This window comes from Myodes glareolus, chromosome 27 (genome assembly GCF_982192425.1).
Source record: "Myodes glareolus chromosome 27, mMyoGla1.1, whole genome shotgun sequence".
Taxonomy (NCBI): domain Eukaryota; kingdom Metazoa; phylum Chordata; class Mammalia; order Rodentia; family Cricetidae; genus Myodes; species Myodes glareolus.
This window is the reverse complement of record NC_142052.1, coordinates 34,361,775-34,384,063: the sequence shown is the minus strand read 5'-3', so window position 1 is coordinate 34,384,063 and position 22,289 is coordinate 34,361,775. Positions and strand designations below refer to the sequence as shown.

Below are 22,289 nucleotides of genomic sequence, written 5' to 3'. Positions count from 1 at the left end.
CCGTACTTATCACTCTGCATGAAACTCAACTCCAAATACATCAAGGACAGATACACTGAATCTGATAAAAAGAAAAAGCCGGGAACTCCTTGGCATGGGAAAGGTTTTCTGAACAAAACACTGATAGCACAGGCAATAAGAACAATTAAGGGGGCTGGATGGATGGCTCAGAGGTTAAGAGCATTGCCTGTTCTTCCAAAGGTCCTGTGTTCAATTCCCAGCAACCACATGGTGGCTCACAACCATCTGTAATGAGGTCTGGTGCCCTCTTCTGGCCTGCAGGCATACACACAGACAGAATATTGTGTACATAATAAATAAATAAATAAATATTTTTAAAAAAGAACAACAATTAATAAATGGGACCTCGTGAAACTGAAAAGCTTCTGTACGGCAAATGACACTGTCATTTGGACAAAGTGACAGCCTACAGAATGGGAAAATACTTTTACTAACTATACATCTGACAGGACTAATATCTAACTATATAAAGAACACAAACTACTGTGCATCAAGAAAACAAATGACCCAGTTAAAAATGGGGTGCAGATCTAAGCAGAGAATACCCAAAAGAGAAAACACAAGTGGCTGAGAGGCACTTAAAGTCAGCATAAGGGAAATGAAAATTAAAACTGCTTTGAGTTTTCATCTCATCCCAGTCAGAGTGACCAAGACCAACTTAAAAATGACAGTAACAAGATGGTGAGGATGCGGGGGAAAGGGAGCACTCATCCATTGCTGGTGGGAGGTCAAGCTTATACAATCACATTGGAAATCAGTGTGGTGCTCCCGCAGGAAATTCAGAATACATCTGCTGCGTGAGTACCTTCCGCTGCCTCAGCCAATAGTCGCTGAAGCACGAGCCCACAGTGCTGCAGGAGCGCCTTCCACTCTGTCAGCCAATAGCCGCTGAAATACCAGCCCACTGGGGTGTGGTATATTTCTCTTTTAAAAAGGGCCGCAAGTCTCGGCTCGGGCCTCTTGGTTCCGGTGCTTGGTTCCGGCTCCTGCTCCCAGCTCCTGCTCCAGCGACTAGGCTCCCTTCCTGACGGTTTATGGTATATGTAAGTTTTACCCCCCAAAATAAATACCCCTTTAAAACATAACTGGTGTGGGATTGATTCGCCATTATACATCTCTCTGAAGATCCAGCTCTACCACTCTTAGGCATGTACCCAAAGGACTCTACATCATCAATCATATTCATTTATTATACTCTATTCATAATAGCTACAAATAGGAAACAGAGTAGATGTCCATCAACAGATAAAGAGTATGTGGCACATTTCCACGGTGGAATATGACTCGACTCTTCAAAAACGAAATCTTGAAATTTACATGTAAATGGATGGAACTAGGAAAAAAAAATCAATCCGAGTGAGGTGATCCAGACCCCAAAAGACAAAAAATGGTATGTATTCACTTATATTTGGATGCTAGCTGTTAAATCGCCAATAAGCAGGCTACAATGCATCTGACCAACGTGGTTAGGGATAGAGAGTGAGAGACTAAGGGGAGGACAGAGTTGCCCTAGGAAGGGGGAATAGAATAGACTGGAATGGATGGGGCAGCACTAGAATAGGAGACTCAAGCAGGGAGGGGATGAAAAGAGAAAATTGGGGGAGGAAATATGGAAAGAGCAACCAAAACTAAATGTCATTTGAGGGGTTAGATACAGTAAAATACCTAATACAGTAAAAGTGCCCTAAAATATATTCACATATGAATGTGATATTCATGGAACTGTCAAATAATGGAGAGATAGAGCCCCAGCTAGACACCTCTTGTCATCAAAGTAAGAGTCTAGTTTCTGGAATGAGTTACATCTAATTAATTTTTGGTCCCCATTGGAATCCTCATAAAACACCTACCATAACTCATTGAGCATGGAGAAGTTAAACTGGTGCCTGCACAGAGCCTTCATCCCTAGTGTCTGGTGTTCAGAGTCCTAGAAGGTATTGGGCATGTTTACCAAAGGAGAAAGGTAAATACCAAATCAGCTGGCTACAACCTCTTCAATCTATAATAGTAACTTGCATGCAAGATATGCTAGTACAATAGTGGCACAAACTTGTGGGAGTAACCACCCAATATCTGATTGAATTTAAGGACCACTCCATGAGATGGAACCCATACCAGACACTGCTTGACTTGCCAAGACTAGTTAGGCCAGTGACCTAGGAGAAAACCAAATACTATTCTTCTGCTCAAGGAACATAGCAACAAAATGAATTCTAGAGATATTTGCTGTACTCAGATGGGTGACTTGCTCAGCCATCCTCACAGAAGTTTCCTCCTGCAGTAGATGGGAACAAATAGGGACTCATTACTGAACAATGGGCAGGGAATGAGCTATCCTGAAACACTTTGGTCCAATGGGATGTCTCCACCAATGCCTTCGTCCCAGGGCTAAGGGAGCCCCGCAGAAGAGGAGGCAGAAAGATTGTAGGAGCCGGAGAGGATGGAGAATAGTAAGGAAACATGGTCTTCTAAATGCAGCAGGACCAATGAAAATATGAACCCACAGAGTCTGCAGGATGCACAGCATGAGCTGAGCAAAGATTGTAGCAATAAATAAGCCAAAGAGGGGAGGGGCAGGAGGCTCCATCCTACACAAAGAGCTACAGGCGACTAAGGAGTTCCGAGGGTGGGAGAAACAGGCATACTCAGGGAAGAGTACACACACTGGCTATCCAATACCAAAGGTTAGCCCTGAAGACAGATGTACACACAAGTAGCACACAGACTTAGCAGGTTGTATATAGGAATATATGTGTGTATGCATATATATGTATGTGTGTATGTATGTATGTATGTATGCATGTATTAACAACAAAAAACAGAGGCCATGGATTAGAAAAAGAGGAGTGGCGTGCATATAGGAAAGTTTGAAGGGAGAAATGTTGTATATTTGTATAATTTCAAAAAATAAATATAAATAAAAAGATCTTGCTAATTCATAATAAAGGTATTATTAAAAGCAAAAATATATAATATAAAACAATAATATTATTTTCATGTGTATTTTACTACAGATCACTTTAGTTAGTCTAGAATTATAAAACTTAAGCCTAATAACCTACAGTTCTTACAATCTCTACACCTTTTAAACGATTCGGGAATGGACAGCTAGGAGTGTAGATGTAGCCATCTGGCCCAAATCTGCGCCGTTCTGCCTCAATTGCTCTCTGGTTTGCCACTGTGAGCATCTTCCTATACTGAAAACACTCAGAAAACGTACCTTAAAAGGTTCTCCTATGTCTACCCTATTAACTTACACCTATTCCCTTCTTGCTCATTTAATAATTACTAGTCAAAAATTTCCTTCTTAGCTTGCTCACCATCTCCTTAAGAAATTATTAATAAAGGTTTATTTTTAGTGACTGCACTTTAATAATGAAATGATAGACAAACATATGTGCCAAAATGTGCACTAGAATTAACACCCTTTAAATTCCCTAGTGGCTCAATTAAAACAAAAGTTTCGATAATAAGAGAGAGGCCAGCTTTGCCCTGACGCCTGACCACGGCAGGACAACGTCACAGACTTATCGTCATGGTAACACTGCAGCTTCACACATGCTCACGAGCACGCATGCAAAACCGGAAACGGCGGCAGTACATACCAGTTAATAGAGGACGTCCAAAGCTTCAGGGGAAAATGAGAAGAAAAGCGGTGTGAGAAATTTCTAATTGTGCAACAAGTATTTCAAATTGTGCATTTTTTAGAAAAAAAAAATCAAAGGCCTTTTAGTTCAAAAAAGCAGGCATTACCAAGAAGCCCCTGGTGATTTTCTGAATTCTTTTCTTGTATTCATACCAAACTTCTTAATTCTCATATTAAATCTCTGAAAATATATAAATAAAATGTCACGTAAGTTTAAGAAACTATGTCGGTAGAAGCAAAAAACAATGAAGTAGAAACAAAACCCGAAGAAAACTTAAACTAAAGACTCTGTCTAATAATAACTCTTAGGGGAAAATAACAGACGGTATAGTCAAGAATAGTGCCTGGCTTCACATAGCTCCATGTCTTGACCAGAACACCGAGCGAGGACATGTGAGTGTTTTAAACATAAAGACAGACATATGAGCCCTACAGAAACAGAAAATGCCACCTTGCCCTAGCACCGTGGTTCTCAACCTGTGGGTAGCAACTCCTTTGGCAAACCTGTATCTCCAAAAATACTTACATTATGATTCATAATAGTAGCAAAATTACAGTTAGGAAGTAGCAACAATGAAATTTTGTGGATGGAGGTCACCACAACATGAGGAACTGTATTAAAGGGTCTCAGAATGAGAAAGGTCGAGAACCACGGCCTACCAGATCTTAGAAAATATTGGATAGCAAAACTCATAAAAACCATGGTTTCAAAAACAGAAAGATGAACACACCAATGTAAATTGTGAAGCAGTCAACACTAAGAAACCACTGATTGACCTGTGCTATGTCTTAGCACGATATTAGATGTTTGATGCATTTCTTCATTCATATTTACACTTTAAATATTGACATCCAATATTTTCAACAAATTTATGAGTTTATTATCTCTGTTTTACAGACAAGGAAGTAAGTCAGTTTTATTAAGTTAAAGCAAACTCACCTTATGAATGCTGTGATTAAAATACTGACTCTAATCTACACTTACTTAAAAAGAATATTTAGTACAACGTTCACTTATGATTATTGTACAGGTTCACAGAAAAATCTCAGGTGTACAGAAATTGTGACAGTAGGGAATTTGATGATGCTCTTCCTTTGGCTTGTAATTTGTATGCCTATTCTAATATAAATAATAATGCTAAAATCCATTAAGTTAATCTGAAAGATGAATGGAAAGTGTAAAGATGAGAAAGAAATTAAGATAATGATTTTGGGACAATAGGATAAAGGAAACAAGACAAAAGTGAATTGCACACGACAGGAAAATGCAACACAGTCAGGCCACACATTAGAGGACTAGAAAAGACAGCAGTCAAATAAGGCATGCACACACACACTCACACACTCACCACACACACACACACACACACACACACACACACACATTCAAGGTTTACTCTATGAATTTTCTCAAAATGCAGTTTCAGTTCTATACTCCGTGATATCAAGATGTCTATAACCTAGTAGGTATCTAAATATGCACTAGGCTTTTTAGGTGGGAAAAAACTTCAAAATTTGAGTATAACTTTGAAATTAGAGTACTACATAAAATCCATCCTCCACCAGCACAAGAGACACACACACACACACACACACACACACACACACACATACACACACAGACATGTGTACACCAGATTAGGGAAGAAAAGGGACATATACCCACACAGAAAGACCCAGGAAACAGAAACCAAAAGAAAGGGGGAGCATGTATATAATGCCATGGACAAAAACTAATCAGATATAACTACATTTTCTAATTAAAAGATTGTGTGACTTAACAATAAGAGTAAAAATCCATTTGTATATGTAAACATGAGGATATATTAAGGGCTAAATGGGACACACCCAAATATAATAAAATACAAATTCTGTCTAGGTATATTAATATGATGTGGGATTTCCCTCTGTATGCTGTGATTGCCATGTATGGTTAATAAAGGAACTGCTTTGGGCCTGTAACAGAGCTGTAGGGGAACAGAGACAGGCGGGGAGGGGGGGAGCTAAATGGAATGCTGGGAGAAAGGAGGCAGAGCCAGAGAGAGAAGCCATGGAGCCACCAGCCGAGACAGATGTGTTGAAGTTTCGTGGTGATACACAGATTAATAGAAATGGGTTAAATTAATATGTAAGAGTTAGCCAACAAGAAGCTAGAGCTAATGGGCCAAGCAGTGATTTAATTAATACAGTTTCTGTGTGATTATTTTGGTTTCTGGGCAGCTGGGAAACAAACAAGCGGCTTCCTTTGACATTAATGTCAAATTAAGTAGGTTTAGAGACAAATCTTGTTTCTAATAATATTATTGCTATTATTGCTAAGGGATATTATTGCATAAGACATTTACAAGATACAGTTCTAAACTTCTAGGCATCTAACGGCAGCATCTAAACACACCCAGCATTTTCACAATACCACACAAAGCAGAGGTGACAACCCCAAGTGCCACCTACTTTAGTGCCAGACGGAGTGAAAGAAGAAGAAACTAAAGAAGAAGACATGCCTGTGTTCATGCACAACTAGAAAGTGTAACGTAAGCAGGGAGGACTCACAACTCAGCACTCAGCCTCAGATACCCTTTTCAAGCACAGCTAAAACACGTATTGAAAACTAAAAACTGTAACAACTGAAAACATCACACCCGTGGGATAGACACAAACATGGTGGAGGAGGCTAGGAGATGTGGGAGTTCAGGGAAGGCGTGATGAGGACAGCCGAGAACTAGCTGTATACAGGAGAAAATGAGACACGTTTGGTTAGAGAGCATACGCAAAGAAATTCCCCACTAATTCACTTCCTGACCGTGGTAATGTTGGAGCCTACGACGCAGCTCCCCTGAACACAGTGAAGGCCAAGAACCTCATTACCCTTTGCAGACCTCTGGAGCCCACTGCACAGGGCCACACTGATCTTTCCTAGTGGCCACTGCTTACTCCCTGTGGCTACCTGAGCGTGGTCACCTCCACTCTCCAGGTTCTGTAACAAACTTAAAAGTCAGTAGAACACGAAAAGAAGATAACAAGTAAATCTTAAATCTTAGTGACACTGACGGAAGGGACCTCTAAGTGTTTTGTTGTTGTTGTTTTGGTTTGGTTTGTTTTTTCGTCTTTAGAGGTGGCCAAGGCAGGGACTGGATGCCAGCAGGTGAGCTGCTATAGTAGACTGTATCCCAGCCTGTCAACTCAGGATGTCGTGGCAAAACCTCGAAAGATAAATATACCTACAAGTCATCATACAATGAAAATAACTGCAGAAAAATGATTGTATTTATATGTTTATATAAAGTTTGTAAACAGTGTGTGTGTGTGTGTGTGTATGTGTGTGTAAGTCTACCCTATAGATAAGGGGCGGAGGTATTGTTTGGTGGCAGAATGCTTCCCCAGCACGCACAAGGCCTGAAGTCAATCACTAGAACTGAAAATAAATATATTAAGATCTGTGAGTAGTGACTGCTTTGAGTTAATCAAAAAGTAAGTAGAAATCTAGGCAGGGAGGACATAAATCAGCTGTAGGATTGTTGTGAGGAGGGGACGGCTTGTTGGTTCCTGGCCGCTTAGCCCTGAAATAATCACACAGAAACTGTATTATTTAAACCACTGCTTGGCCCATTAGCTCTAGCTTCTTACTGGCTAACTTTTACATCTTAATTTAACCCATATCTATTAATCTGTGCATCACCACGAGGTCGTGGCCTCCCAGCAAAGTTCCAGCACTTCTGTCTTGGCTGGCGGCTCCATGACGTCTCTCTGGCCCTGCCCTTCTTTCTCCCAGCATCCAGCCTGTCTGTATACGTATATAAATATACACACAAAGGGTGATGGGGAGACGTGGGAAAGGCTGTGCTCATCGCGACACATGAAATAATATTTACAAATATCGCTGCACACATGAAGGTGAGGAAATCATGAAAAATCTCACGTCCGTAGCTAAAACTGACAGAACTTTAAAATCATAATGAATAACTTTTTACGCTTTCTGTTACCAACTTCCTGAAGTTTGACACATTACATTACTTAGTTATATTAATCCTGACCTCTTCATCTGTCATCGATGTGATACTCCTGAGGGACACTTTATGAGATGTTCTTACACTATAAAAAAAAATGGAAAGTAGCATTAGTTCAGATGACATTTAGAATAGTCGTAATTCAGATTACTATTTTAAGTATTTTAAGCCAATGATAACATAGAAAGAGAACAAATTGCTTTGCGAATGCATACACCTGAGGGTTTAGGCAATTTGTACTAGTTAGCTAATTAATATATTCATTCAATAAAGAATAAGATCTATGAAGGCCAAGACCTTGTGGTGGACTTTGAGTTACATTTGCCAAAATATATAATGACTGCTGGAACACAATGGCAAGCCCCAATAAATATTTCTGAGGCAAATAAACAGATAAGCAAAATGTTATTTAGCCTCCTGAATATGCCAAGGTGTTGTGCGGGGTATAAGGGAAAAACCCACAGTTATCATTTCCCTTCGGGGCGTCAACACTCACTGAGCAAGAAAGACACACAAAGGTAATTTGTACATATTGCATTACAGTAAATAAATATTGCTATAACTTCACATCTATATATTTTATACAGTAGAAACAAGTGACAGGGTAATAAATATGCTTAGAGAAACAATATGTAAGATGTAATAAAATGCAAAATTAAATTAGGCAACGCGGATGATAAAATGCTAAGAAGGTGTACAGTTTGTGTAGAAGGGCCTTCGGAATTTCCAAGAATTAATAGTTCTTCTGAGCGGAGAGGAGTGAAAATCTGCTGGTTGGTTTTGGGCAAGCAAAACTGGGTAGGGGAAAATCCGTGAAAGTATGTTGTCAGGGAAACTCAGATTCCCTGCCAGGTTCTTATTCTAATTAAATAAAGGAAAAACAGACTAGGGAGCACAGGGACATTTTTATTAAAATCTGAGATAAAAACAAGGACAGTACGCTGTACATCTTGGCGGCCATCAGGAGGGAGACGGAAGAGAGAAAGGGAAACCAGGGCTTTTTGAGTTTGGGTCCAAGAGAGCAGCACTTTGTAACGGCTGAAGTTGGCAAGAGCTGGACAGAGGGTAGAGAGCTTCAGAAACATAGTGAGGAAGTCCAGGGAGTCAGGGAATGGCAGCATAGACTTTTTGCTGGTATCCGAAAGGAAAAGACCCTAGGAAATAGGTAGGCTCGGCGGGGAACGAAGCAGACACGCTCCCAGCAACTGCATGGCCTAGTGTCTTGGGCAAGGGTAATTCTCATTACTGGGATGGTTATTCTTTCCCTTCAGCGCGTTTTCAGGTAAATCAGTTTCCCTAAGGGCCATCTCCTGGACAGGTAGGTGATTGACAGGCCCAGCTGGATTAACTATTAAAGAATGAGCCAATAATATGTAACGTTCTAGTCTTCATTATTATTAATTTTTCTTTATTCTTGAAGATTTCATACATGTATACCGTGAAATATGATCATATCCACTCCCACTTCCGTCCTACAATTCTCCCAGTATCCCCGCCCCTCAAAGTGCCTTCCTCCTTTTTTTTTTTTTTTTTTTTTTTTTTTTTTTTTTTTTGAGGCAGGGTTTCTCTGTAGCTTTGGAGCCTGTCCTGGAACTGGCCTCAAACTCAAAGAGTTCACCTGCCTCTGCCTCCCGAGAACTGAGATTAAAGGCGTGCACCACCACTGCCCGGCTCTCCTCCTTTTTTTATAATCCACATTTCAATTAGTGCTGTCTGTGTACGTATGTGTTTAACCAGAGCCTCGAGTCTCCACTTGGGACCAAAGGGAGACTCACATCTGATTCCTCTGATCAGTAGGCAGGAATTCTCCCTTGAGGAGCCTCGAAGGCTATCCCCACCTCCATCACCCTGCCCCAGATGGTATTTTAAATTCTAAGGGAGGGCAAAGCCGACGCTTCCCTTTCTAGTCTCGACTGTGAAATGGGAGGCTGTGTCCAAAGCTAATCCGGAGGCCTGGATCCACACTCAACAGCCCCCAGACTATCCGCTCCCATCTAGCTACAACATATTTGACAGAGAGATAGAAGAAAAAGGTTTATGCTAGAAAACTGAGAGCAAGTAGCGTGCCAAGGTTCGCGGACAGGAGGAAAAGCATGTTGGAATTGAGGTTGAAAATGCACATGGGAGCCAGCTTTAAGACCATAAGAAAATCCACCGTTACATTTAAGGGCTATTGGTAAGAGCAATAATGTTAGCTTTTCCTGTGGTAAGAGATTCCTTGCTAGCAATGTGGGGGATATGGTCAAGAAGTCGGCCGGATCAGACGAAAAGAAATTATGTTAGGGAAGTTTTCCATGGGTTGAGATTTGAAGAAATTAGAATTCCGATGGGGAAGTGCTGCGGGAGTACCTTCCACTGTTTCGGCCAATAGTCGCTGAAGCACAAGCCCACAGTGTTGCAGGAGCGCATTCTGCTCCGTCAGCCAATAGTTGCTGAAATACCAGCCCACTGGGGCGTGGTATATTTCTCTTTAAAAGAAGAGCAGCAAGCTCGGCTCCGCTCGGGCCTCTCTTGGTTCCTGCGCTTGGTTCTGGCTCCTGCTCCCGGCTCCTGCTCCAGCGACTAGGCTCCCTTCCTGATGGTTTATGGTGTATGTAAGTTTTACCTCCCAAAATAAATACCCCCTTAAAACATAATTGGTGTGGGATTGATTCGCCATTAGGGAAGTGGCAAGGCGCTTTTAAATGAAGAACTCATGTTAGCAGGGACATGCATGTTAAGATGGTTCCCACTTCCTCTGTGGAGGTGAGTGGATCGTGCAATGGCGATTGGATGTCCACAGATACATCGGAGCTAAAAGTGTACATACCTACATTGGATAAAGGCACCAGTAGAAAAATGTGAGCAACATACAGAATTAAACGTAGCGGAAGTGTGTATTAGACAAGACGGAGGAGTTGGGGAAGTATCTGTGGGATGTCTCAGTTTTCAGTTCTCAGCTCCGCATCAAATCATCTCCTGAATCTTTCGCTGTCACGTTACCCTGAATCAACCAAGAGGAACAATCCCTTCTCCCCTTTTCATTTTCATTTATTTCTGAGTTTTAAATAAGCATTTATTTGCCCAAGGAAATGAAATGAAGAAAAATTACCCATCCATGTCAATGTTACAGTGACAGTCTTCAGATCTGTTTTAGGAAAATATTATATGTCACTAAGAGCCGAGGCACTGTGTTTCAAAAACGGACTTATATGAGAAGAATTTGAGAAGTAAAGGGTAGAGAAATCAATCAAATGTTAGAAATTGTTTGACATAAACCTTTCAAATGTTTTTCTATTTTACTTGATGATTATAACCACACTGAAATATCCTATTGTAAATCCAATTTCACAGAATATATATACACTTTTCACCACATATGGGTCTCTCCCACTGATTTAGGGTCAACTGTAATGCATCATGCATGGCCTTGTATCTAACTAGGAAGCTGAAATATGATTTTGAAACACTGCATGAGTGATTTCCCCAGAACTAGGTTTATCTTACGCTTAGGTGCACAATGACAAATTCTGCATCTGAAAAGGAGTGCTTTGCTTTTTCAATGCAATTTCCCTTGAAAAAGAGAGCACAGAAGAACAAGCTGGGAACTCACAGACACCATGCATTTCCTGCGCGCTCCTCCAGTCTCTGCGTTCCGTCTCATGTGGTCTTTACACACTGTGAAGGACATATTATTTCTGGCACAGCTAGTTGAATAAAGCTGAGCATGAACCCCAAAGCTGAGCGTGAACACCAGAGCTGAGTGTGAACCTCTGAGACCCACAGCCTTGCATCAGGCGATTCCTGACTCTGGAATACCAGGACCTACGGGATTAGCTGTACATTTGATAAAAGCTATACATTTCGCAGAATGGTATGCATCTCACTGACTTATCGTGTGCTTCTTTGGGACCATCTTCATTCAGACCTTCTGTTTCTTCTTCCTTCAGAGAAGAGAGACACACAGTGTGAGGGTCAGTCATGGGCACACGGCAGGATGTAAAGAGCATCCTGTAAAGATTCCTGTAAGAAGCAATAGCCCACCGCAACTAGTCTAAAACTCAGGCGCTACATGGTGAGCTGGTAATCCAATTCCTTGAAAAATTCAAATGTCCTACACGCTCATCAGTTTTCTCCTTATGATAAGAGGCATCTTAGTAGTATTTGTATCAACAGAGATCATAACAGTCTGAGATGTTCTACTTTAACCCTTGACCTTAGCCAAAGTAAGGGAAAGGGAAGTGTAGTTGTAAGGCAGAAGAAAACAAACAAGATCTGGAAATATCTAGAACTGTCTGGAATGCAGGAGAAAGTAAAAATGAAAACAGAATGCATAAGCAAAGGCACAGAGAAGGATTACAAAACAGACATGTTATGCTTCAGACAAATACCAGAATCAAGATAAACTGATATAAACTCCATGCATCTTTTTATCCAGGTATGACAGAATCTTAACATTCTTGTTAAATGGAGCCAGTGTCCCCCCTAAAGTCTGCATGTGCTCCTGGCAGGGATGGAGTCAGTGTCCCCCCTAAAATCAGCATGTGCTCCTGGCAGGGATGGAGCCAGTGTCCCCCCTAAAGTCTGCATGTGCTCCTGGAAGGGATGGAGTCAGTGTCCCCCCCTAAAGTCAGCATGTGCTCCTGGCAGGGATGGAGCCAGTGTCCCCCCTAAAGTCTGCATGTGCTCCTGGCCCGTGTCAGGTGAGCTAATGGAGAGATGCTTTAGATGCTCCAAATCTTTAATAGAATTTCAGTTTAGAAATGTGTTCATACCTCAAAAACATCAGACTCTTCTTCCAGTTCTTCTAAAGAGGTTTCTTCTTCTGTATCGAGAGAATAGAAGAGCGTCAGATGACTGGACAGCACACAAACGGAGCCGTAGCAGACCCGCATCCTCGTCGAAATCACTCACGCTTCCAACCCTCTCACCTCCCTGCTCAGGAAGTGGGAAGCCTTGACTTGGCCTCTGAGTCTGCTCATATTTGGTTCCAGATGAACCTTGAATCTTACTTCCCGTGACTGTTGCCCCACAGGGCAGGAGGGTCTAGAGACGCACTGAAGAAGAGAGGAAGCCGAGGCTCACACAAACATAGGCACATCTGCAGACTGCCTTGTGCCTGGGTCTCTGCCAAGCGAGAGGCAGCGATATAGCCACCCAGAGATGGCAAATCACAAACTTAGTGGCTTTAATGTGAACACTCAGTGAATGAGAAGCGCTTGTGGGCACACACAAGCGTCACGGAAATGCTAGAGAACAAAAACGGAACCAGGGAATCTTGATCGAGTAGGGAGGATCCGACACCAGAACTATGAACCAGTACAGAATTTGAAAAGCATCCTTGGAATCTGACCCTAAGTGGTGCCTCCGCCCTCGACTTTTCTACATCTCATATCTCCCAACCCAGATGTTCACTTTTCATTTTTCTGTATTTTGTTATCTTCTCTTTCTTTTGCTATTAAACCCGAGTATTTCCAACTACATTACTGTTTTGCTTTGTTTGTTTGCTTTTTGAGAAAAAGTCTCTCTAAGCAGCCAAGGCTGTCCTGGAACATACTATGTAGACCAGGCTGGCCTCGAACTTACAGATACCTGCCTGCCTCTGTCCCTTTAAGTGCTAAGATGAAGGATGTGTGACACCATCCATGACTATGGTACCAGGTTAGACATCATTTTATTTGTCCACTAATTGCATCCCATTGCATAGTGGTTTTAACAAAACAATATTCAAGCTACCTTTTCTTCCAAAGTTTCTTTCATTCATTTTACTCATTCAATTGACCAGAACTCAGTACTCAAATATCTTAATGTTAACTGAATGAGTACTAACCTAATAATATTTTATATTTTATTCTAAATTCCCTAAATTTCAATTGGTACTTCTTGGTCAGGAGGATGACTAAATATGGTCTTTAAATTCTTAAAATATGAACAATGATTAGAGGAAACGTATAAACCTTTGTTGACGTTTGAAACCATCAACATCACTGATCAACATTGCTGAGGATCAATCAAACCAGAGCCCAGCATGTGCGAGGTAAGCATTCTACTGTTGCAAGATATTTGATCGCACTTTGTAAAGACGTGTCACTGTGACCGGTTTAATAAAAAGCTAAATGGCAGCTAGACAGGAGGGGTAGGCGGGACTTCTAGACAGAGAGAGCTTGGGGAAGAAGAAAGGGGGAGTCTCCAGCCTGACACAGAGGAAGCAGGACATGCCAGGGGAGAGGTGGAAGCCATGGGCCACATGGCAACACACACATGAATAGAAATTGGTTAATTTAAGTTATAGGAGCTAGTTAGAAACAAGCCTAAGCTAAGGCTGCGCTTTCATGGTTAATGAGAAGTCCCATGTCATTATTTGGGAGCTGGTTGGCAGGACAGAGAAAGACTTGTTACACTCTACCTCTGGGCCACACTCTTAATCACATCTGGAATAAAGTATGAGATGTAATTTTAGAGACTAAAAAATCTCCCATTGAAGGTGATTTTAAGCATAAAATCTTAGCACATTACAATATATTGTGTAATACATATTTTATGATGTTATATGGGTATGTTTTTATACATACTGCCTCCAAGGTACAGTCATAATAACATATTGTGCAAATTAGCAATGTTATTGTGAAACTGTGAAAAAGATACCAATAGGTCATAACACAACATGTCATACACTGTTAAACAATAATAGGAAGTGAGTGCAAAGGAAAACCTAACAGTAGAAACAGACCATGTAAATAGACAGCAACTGTCAAATATGGACATGGTGAGAGGAAGACCAGAGAATAGAATCTGAGAGGAAACAAATTCAGAGCTGACGAGGTTTTCAGCACCTACTCAATGAGTTTAGTGCATGCCAAGACTTTGAGAATGTAGAAAAATACCTTGTTATAAACTTTCACTGGAAGACACAGGCTAAGGAGAAAAACAGCCCGGCAGTGGTGATGTATGCATTTAATCCCAGCACTCAGGGAGGCAGAGGCAGGTGGATCTCTGTGAGTTCGAGGTCAGCCTGATCTACAGAGTGAGTTCCAGGACAGGATTCAAAGCTACAGAAAAATCCTGTCTCAAGAAACCAAAAAGAAAAGATGAAAAGAAGATCAAGAAATAACATGTTTTTAAATTTTAAAGACATACCATTTTCTTCCAAAAATATGCTCAATCCATTCACAATTTCTTGCCTGCGTCTCAACCGGCCATTCATCTCTATGATCTAAATTAGAAAGCACAGTTAAAATACAGAAGAGAAGGTTCTTAAAAATCAAGTAAGCCTAGCTTTCACGATCAATTGGATTGCCGATTACTATGTATTAAGCCTCTCTGTGTAAATGCTACCCACAAAGCTGTATTTGAATAATTAAGTCTCTTATTATCAGAGAGCTATTGCATTCGAGGAACCACTGCCAAGTTTAGGTTGGCTTCCAGTGCAAACTCAGCTTCAAATTGCACACATTTTAAGATGTGCTGGATGGCATGGGTCTCCTAGGCTGTGTGGCCCTTAGGATGATTAACAGTCCTAGGGACCACCAAGGAGCGGGAGTGAAGGCGAGGCTTCTTCTCCACTGTCTTGCATCAGTACCTGCAGAACCCAGATGGAAAACCCTGCAGGGTGGTGAATTCCTCACGAATTCCCATATAAGTTTTGATTCCATAGGGTTTTAACCAAACTTTTTGTTCGGTTCCCTCAAACTCTTTAAATTTTCAATCGTAACTTCCCTAACAATTTGGGTGAAGAGTCCTCAATATTATTTTGCACTTTAGTGTTTCATGTTCAATATTTTTATTAGTGTCTAGCAGTCCGTAGAAAACAAGCAGTTCCCAGTCCTGGCAGGCCAGCCTCGGTCTGTACCATTCCCAGCACTCACCACACACTGGCATATATATATATATATATATGCTCTTGTCCCTATCCCTGAAACCCGTTTCTTCTTCTGGGTGATTCTTGGCAACCTTAAGAGTTGGTTCAAGCGCAGAGACTTAGGGAGCCTGCGTGGGAGCAACCTAAGCCATCTGCATGTGTGTGACAGTTCTGTAGCTTGGTTCTGAGGCTCGTAGCAGCGAGATCGTGATCCATCCCTGGCTTGCTTAGCTGGCTTTTGGGAACCTGTTTCCCCATGCTGGATTACTTCGCCCAGCCTTGATACAAGGGGAGCTTGGTCCTGCATCCACTTGAGGTGTCATACTTTATTTATTATTTATTGTTATTTATTATGTGCCGTGCCCATGGGAGGCCCGCCCCTTCCTGAATGGATGGGGAAGGTAGGTAGATGGGAGGTGAGGGGGAGGGGCTGGGAGAGGAGGAGGGAGGGGAAACTGTGGTTGGTATGTAAACTAAATAAAAATTTAATAAAAAAGAGTTGGTTCAATAATTTCTGCAATAGGTCTCTCTGTAGAGATGGTAGACACCCTCTGTGGATGCACAACACACTCTCTGTAACCTCACAGACTGCTGGCACCCACTGTTTAGCCTCTTGAGAGGTAAGGCACGCCTTCTCCTTGCACACCAAGTGCGGCACTGGTGCCATTCAATGAAGAGACGGATATCCAACTAAATACGGAGAATCTGCTACAACTTTGCAGCCCACCTGAGGACACTGGACATCTAGATCCTCTGATAATTTAAAAATGTGGGAGAAAGGTGACCTAATTCAGAGAGCTTTACGTACGACTAATAATAGAGTTAGATTTTGCAGGGAAAAGAAAAAGATGATTCCAGATCCCGACAAGTATTTTAAAGATAAGTGGAATCGTGAATTATAGGCTCAATGTCCTTTATTTATGACTAGAATTCACTTGTGAGTGCATACCATATTCATCTTTTTGGGTCTGGGTTATCTCACTCAGTAAAGTGTTTTCTATTTCCATCTATTTGCATGCAAAATTCAAGAAGTCATTGTTTTTTTTACCGCTGAGTAAAACTCTAAAGTGTATATGTGCCACACCTTCTTTATCCATTCTATTGAGGGGCACCTAGGTTGTTTCCAGGTTCTGGCTATTACAAATAGTGCTGCTATGAACATAGTTGAACAAATGCTTTTGTAGTATGATTGGGCATCTCTTGGGTATATTCCCAAGAGTAGAATTGCTGGGTCCTGAGGTAGGTTGACTCCTAGTTTCCTGAGAAACTGCCACACTGATTTCCAAAGTGGTTGCACAAGTTTGCATTTCCACCAACAATGGATGAGTGTTCCCCTCATTCCACATCCTCTCCGGCATAGGCTATCATTGGTATTTTTGATTTTAGCTATTCTGACAGGTGTATCTCAAAGTTGGGACTGAGCTCCCAAGGCCCAAATGAGGAGCAGAAGGAGGGAGAACATGAGCAAGGAAGTCAGGACCGCAAGGAAGTCAGGACCGCAAGGGATGCGTCCACCCACAGAGATGGTGGGACTGATCTAATGGGAGCTCACCAAGGCCAGCTGGACTGGGAGCGATGGAGCATGTGATCAAACCGGACTCTCTGAACGTGGCTGTCAATGGAGGCTGACTGAGAAGCCAAGGACAATGGCACTGGGCTTTGATTCTACTGCATGGACTGGCTTTGTGGGAGCCTGGTTTGTTTGGATGCTCACCTTCCTAGACCTGGATGGAGGGGGGAGGACCTTGGACTTCCCACAGGGCAGGGAACCCTAACTGCTCTTAGGACTGGAGAGGGATAGGGAGGGGGAGTGGGGGAGTGGGAGGGAAATGGGAGATGGGGAGGAAGTGGAAATTTTTAATAAATAAATAAATAAAAGGAAAAAAATAAGCAGAGAATCGCTTTAGAGACTGTCAGAAGGGACCCTGGCTTTGGCGATCAGGTTCATGTAGTAGGTGTAATTCCTACTCTGATTTTCAGTCTAGACAGTAGACTTCAATGGTTCAGCAAGAAAAAAAATTACAGGTTTAAAGAAATTGAGTTTATCAAAAAGAAAAATGGATCCCCCCCCCCGGAGCACCAAACCCCCAGGATTCTGGCGGGACTGCATTCATAGCCCAATCCCTCTTTGTTTCAAACCTTTGAAGACAAGAGTCTTGCTAGTTTGCCCAGACTGGCCTTGAATTTGCTTTGGACTCAGCCGGGCTTTGGGTTTTCCATCTTCTTGCCTCTCCTCCTCCTGGGTCACCTGTTCCAGGCCTGGTAACCCAGGCGCAGCCTAACGCTACCGTTTGATTAATCATGCTCCTGAATATAGAACGTTGTTGACAATCTCGAGTATTTTCGTTTGCCTCTGCAGTCAAAGTGACTATTTTCTGTTAACACCTTTCTTTGCGTTACTAATTACGACCTCAACAGGAGAAACGGGAGCATGCGCTCTCTTACTCCTCTGCACCCCCATTTTCTCGTGTGGACAACTGACTGGATAGCTTCACAGATCCTCCATGGACCCTCTTCCATGGGTATCGAATTCCTCTTTTGGGGAAGGGGGTGGGCGGCACGTTTGGGATCAAATCCAGACACTTGATCATTTGCGCATGCTCGGCAAACGCACTGCTCTGAACTCCGTTTTCGCCTGTCTGGGTAAGCTAGCCGGCAGTGCTCGCCTCTCAGGAGCATTCCCTTTGGCTGTCAGAACTGTCAAGCGTTAACCTATTTTGTACATGTAAACCCTAACCTGAATTTAATTAAAGACTCTCACTCCGTTTCCACCTTCAAGAGACTGGAGAGATCTTGCAAAAATATGATGAAAATCAAAGGGGGAAAACATCTTATTTATGCTTTTATTTAAGAAACGTAGATTGCAGAGGTATGGTTTCCAGGAACCGCAACCTAAGCCACTAAATTTGTGGAAACCACAATTAAATAATCAAGGAAAGCATTGATCTCTTCATCTGAACGGGGCCCCAACACTTTTCACTATATAAATAACCTAAAATGCCCCAGGCGTGCCTCTGTGACCCCTGGCTTCTGCTCTGGCAAAGTATTTGTACCAAAGGGACCCACAGGCCTCCTCCACGTGGGTGTCAGCACCGGGGCGGAACCGGCCTTGCTCAACACATTTGGGTACCAACGGTGCTCGGAGAAAATGACATTTAAAGTTTTCCCTTTCTCCAGCCGAGGACACGGAAGACTAGAGGGAGGCATGAGTAATTTAGGACCTTTCTCCCTGGATCTTTCCACCCTGTCGTTAACTCCTCCGCTCTCGGTCTCCCACGCCGCAGCCGTTAGTTACCTCCATACGGGAAGCCAGGGCCTCTCGGTTGCTGCCTGCTCCAGCCATGGAGTCCAGGGCTCGCGGGTGCTGCTGGGACTGAAGCAGGGATCCTGGGGGGATGGGGAGCTCTTGGAAAGGTAGGCTACTGTCAACAGAACCAAGAGCCCAGAGCCACAAAACTTGGATGATCTCAACATTAACCCACTCCCGTGAAAGAGGCAGGCAGCTCAGCCACCCTGATGTCCAAAGCCGTCGGGAAGATGTCGCGAGCCCGAGTTCATTTGCTCAAAGAAGCATTTCTCAAAGTAGAGTCCCCTGCGACGAAATACTTGTACTTTGTGGACCCTAAGGCCCCCTCCCGCTTAGACCCATTCTTCATGGTAAGTCGTCTGTTAAGGATGCTCAGTCTCGGAGTTAGTGTTCAGCGTGTCTGCAACTCTAAACTGATGCTCCAACGAGCTAATGCAAAAATGGGTTTCTCTATGTGTGGTCAGACCAATCTGACTTACTGAGAAAATAAATCTACGGTTTTTTTGTTTGTTTGTTTAGGACTGGTGTGTATGTGTGATACAATTTCTTCCTGTTTTTGCTTCTTGGTGAGCTGTTACTTCTCAGTTTGTCCAGTGAAAGAGGATTAACTTGGCTTGGACAAGGACTCCAAGCTGCGCTAGGGATGAGAATGTGGGTTCTGACCCCAGCATCCCTGCCTCAAAACTCACAGCCACAGGAGGAGAAACTGGGTTCGCAGCCTGAGCCTACAAACCCAGCAACAGCCAGACAGCCTGGCGGAAAAATCAGTGAGCTCCACGTGGCCAATGCAGAGGGCAATACTGTAGAAATACTGCCCTCTTCCACCCTCCTCTTCATGAAGGCTAACACAAACCAATGAGCACCGACACCACGCGCGCGCACGCGCACACACACACACACACGGACACGCACACACCAGCAAGAAGCCCCATCACAAGGTGAGTCAGAGAGGCGTGGGAAAGAGCAGTATGTGGGTCACAGCAAACCCAAGTTTGGTGGGGAAACACTGAGCAACAGGAATAGCTCCAGGTATCATAATTTCTATGTAACACAAAGATGAAGAATTCATAGATGACTCATGAGAACTGTAGATGGTATGTGGAGACACCATGCCCACTACAATGTATCATACTTTACATACCAAAAGGCACTCATTAAACAAATCGTGTTCCTTTTTTTTTTTTTTTTTTGGTAAAGTACTGAAACATTGTCCTGTTTTGTGAGTGAATACATGGGAGAGAAAAAAAAAAGGATGGTAACCTAATTTTTCTGTTAAAAATGTTGATCTTCCCATGTATACTTTCTGACAAAATCTGACCCTAAAGCTAAAATATTATCATATTGGAGAGGCAGCGATACCTTATTTGGTCATGTTTTCATTCTCTACCTCTCCACCTGACTTGAAACTTCCACTGAAAACTCTTTTGTGATGTGTCAGCTGAGCTGTGTGGGTAAATTCTCTCTAAACAGTTAACTTCATAAGTCCGGCGCCCAAGGGCACACCCGTCCTCTCCTGGGGGGCCTACAGTTTGTCAGGCGCCCAAGGGCACACCCGTCCTCTCCTGGGGGGCCTACAGTTTGTCAGGCGCCCAAGAGAACACCTGTCTTCTTCTGTGGATCCTACAACTCACACCTAGTTTGAAGGCTAGGTATGAGAACAAAATCAATACTGCATATTATTTATTTATATATAAACTTCAAAACAGTTTTTCAGTATACAAATAGGCTAGTAAATCCTCATTTATAAAACAATCATTTTGATACATGATAGTACAAAAATGGTTGAAAACCACATCAACGTCAACAGTTAATAACTGTCAGAAGCTTAATCATGAACTTTCTGGAAGATGGGTTAAATGGTGAAAAAATGGGCGGCCATGAACACACTCTTTAATTTCATTTCCAAACTGGTGCTTCATCCTAGAGATAAGCTCTTGGATGTCTTCTCTTGGTAAGTACATGGGCAGCTGTCTTGAGAGACGGACTGCTTCCCCCTGTGAAAAGAAAAGGAACACACTTTATTCTGATCGACCCTGAAGAAAAAACACATTATTCTGGTAGATAAAAACTGATTTTCATTCACTGAAAAATAACAATTTAATTAATAACAGTTAATGATGCTGCAGACTCTGGAGACTGAACACCAGACCTCGTGAAGTTTACACCCCAATGCAGAGAAACAAAAGACTTGTGAGTAAATGCCGTATACAGGGTTAACTGGGCAAGGGCAGTGATTGTGCAAATGGGAAGCCAGCTCAGAGGATGACATTTAGGCTTTTCAGTTAACATGCCAAGGTCATGAGCAAAGTGAAGCATTTCAGAGAAGGAAACGTTCTGTGGGTGTGGTCCAGAGAGACAAGACAGAAGTTAAGCAGGCACCGGGTCACCCTCCAGGACAGGAACTAGAGATGAAATAGAGCCTGCCAAGTATTTCCCATGTCGTGGAGCGTTCTGGCTGCAGGGGGAAACAGGGTTTGAGGCTGACAGCCACTGTGGGTGCTGTGGTTGTCTGCCTCAGGAGGTCGGTGGTGTGGCTAGGAGGCCTGCAGAACCAAAGGGAATGTCCTCAGGTTTGGTGCAGAAATGCTGTTTTCTGATTCAGGAAGGAGAAAGGTCTAAGGAAACAGCATCATAAATAAGACTAGCATTCTTTTAGTATTAAAAAAGAAATCTTGCCCCTCGGAGTTGTTACATTTTAACATCACTCAGCCACAGGCCCCTCACCCTCCCAACCGTTCCACCCTGTATTCCAACAGAATCTGTCTTTCCTTCCCTTTGACCTTTAACCCCTCCTTACTCTCAGACTCACTGGCCTCCTTGGAAGTTCATTCCCTCCCTCCCTCCCGAGGCTGAGTAGTGAATTCAGCATCCAGTGCTAGGGCTGACTTAGCGAATTCCTGGAATACAGTGTGTTCAGGTTTCTCTCCCTGCTCCTCGGTCCCTCTCCATATCCAACTTGTTAATCCTTAGCAGAGGGTAAACCTCCCGGACACCCCTGGAGTCAAGCAACTGCTGTGGTCGGACACAAGCCCGAGGTCAGGTCCTACGCTCCCACGGCACCTGGGCACGGCTGCTCCCCACGGGATGTCCTTTCTTTTATTGTCCCGTTTTCTTGCTTTCAGATCCCAGATGCCCAGTCTCTCTACCCCTCCACTCGTAGCCAAAGTCGTACATCTTCTCCTTCACCTCAAAAGGTTTCCTTTCAGCTGGCCTTGGTAGTGGACACTTGTGACCCCAAGTACTCGGGAGAGTGAGCCAGGAAGACTGGGGGGAGGAGTCTGAGAGCAGTCTGAGGGCTACACGGTGAGGTCCCAAAACAAACAACAGAAGACCTCCCCACACAGACACAAAGGAAAAACTATTTTTCACTCTTTTTGGCTCTTTATTCAGAGACCATGATGTATGTCCTTTCTAACGCTTCTCTGCCACACTACAATATTTGGTTTTTTCCAAACAGGACTTCTCTGTGTCACC

At 42.9% G+C, this 22,289-nt stretch overlaps 2 protein-coding genes across 3 annotated transcripts in view; both read right to left on the bottom strand.

The window, feature by feature from the left end:
* Positions 1-18,974, bottom strand: part of LOC146889373 (uncharacterized) — a 32,737-nt gene extending 13,763 nt beyond the window's left edge. The window contains exons 1-7 of one of the 2 annotated variants that reach the window (XM_087902344.1): positions 18,804-18,974; positions 14,788-14,863; positions 12,426-12,475; positions 11,542-11,594; positions 7,699-7,756; positions 3,775-3,848; positions 3,627-3,649 (exon numbers count right to left, since the gene is read on the bottom strand). In XM_087902344.1, coding sequence (XP_087758470.1) covers positions 3,627-3,649; positions 3,775-3,848; positions 7,699-7,756; positions 11,542-11,594; positions 12,426-12,475; positions 14,788-14,863; positions 18,804-18,851 — 382 coding nt within the window. In that variant the 5' untranslated portion in view covers positions 18,852-18,974. The remainder of the gene's footprint in view (positions 1-3,626; positions 3,650-3,774; positions 3,849-7,698; positions 7,757-11,541; positions 11,595-12,425; positions 12,476-14,787; positions 14,864-18,803) is intronic. The other variant, XM_087902345.1, reaches the window with a different exon arrangement.
* Positions 18,975-20,478: 1,504 nt separating this feature from the next.
* The window catches only part of Pms1 (PMS1 homolog 1, mismatch repair system component), an 84,352-nt gene continuing 82,541 nt past the window's right edge, over positions 20,479-22,289 (bottom strand). Inside the window, exon 13 of the mRNA XM_048456019.3 lies at positions 20,479-20,809. Coding sequence (XP_048311976.3) covers positions 20,645-20,809 — 165 coding nt within the window. The 3' untranslated portion in view covers positions 20,479-20,644. The remainder of the gene's footprint in view (positions 20,810-22,289) is intronic.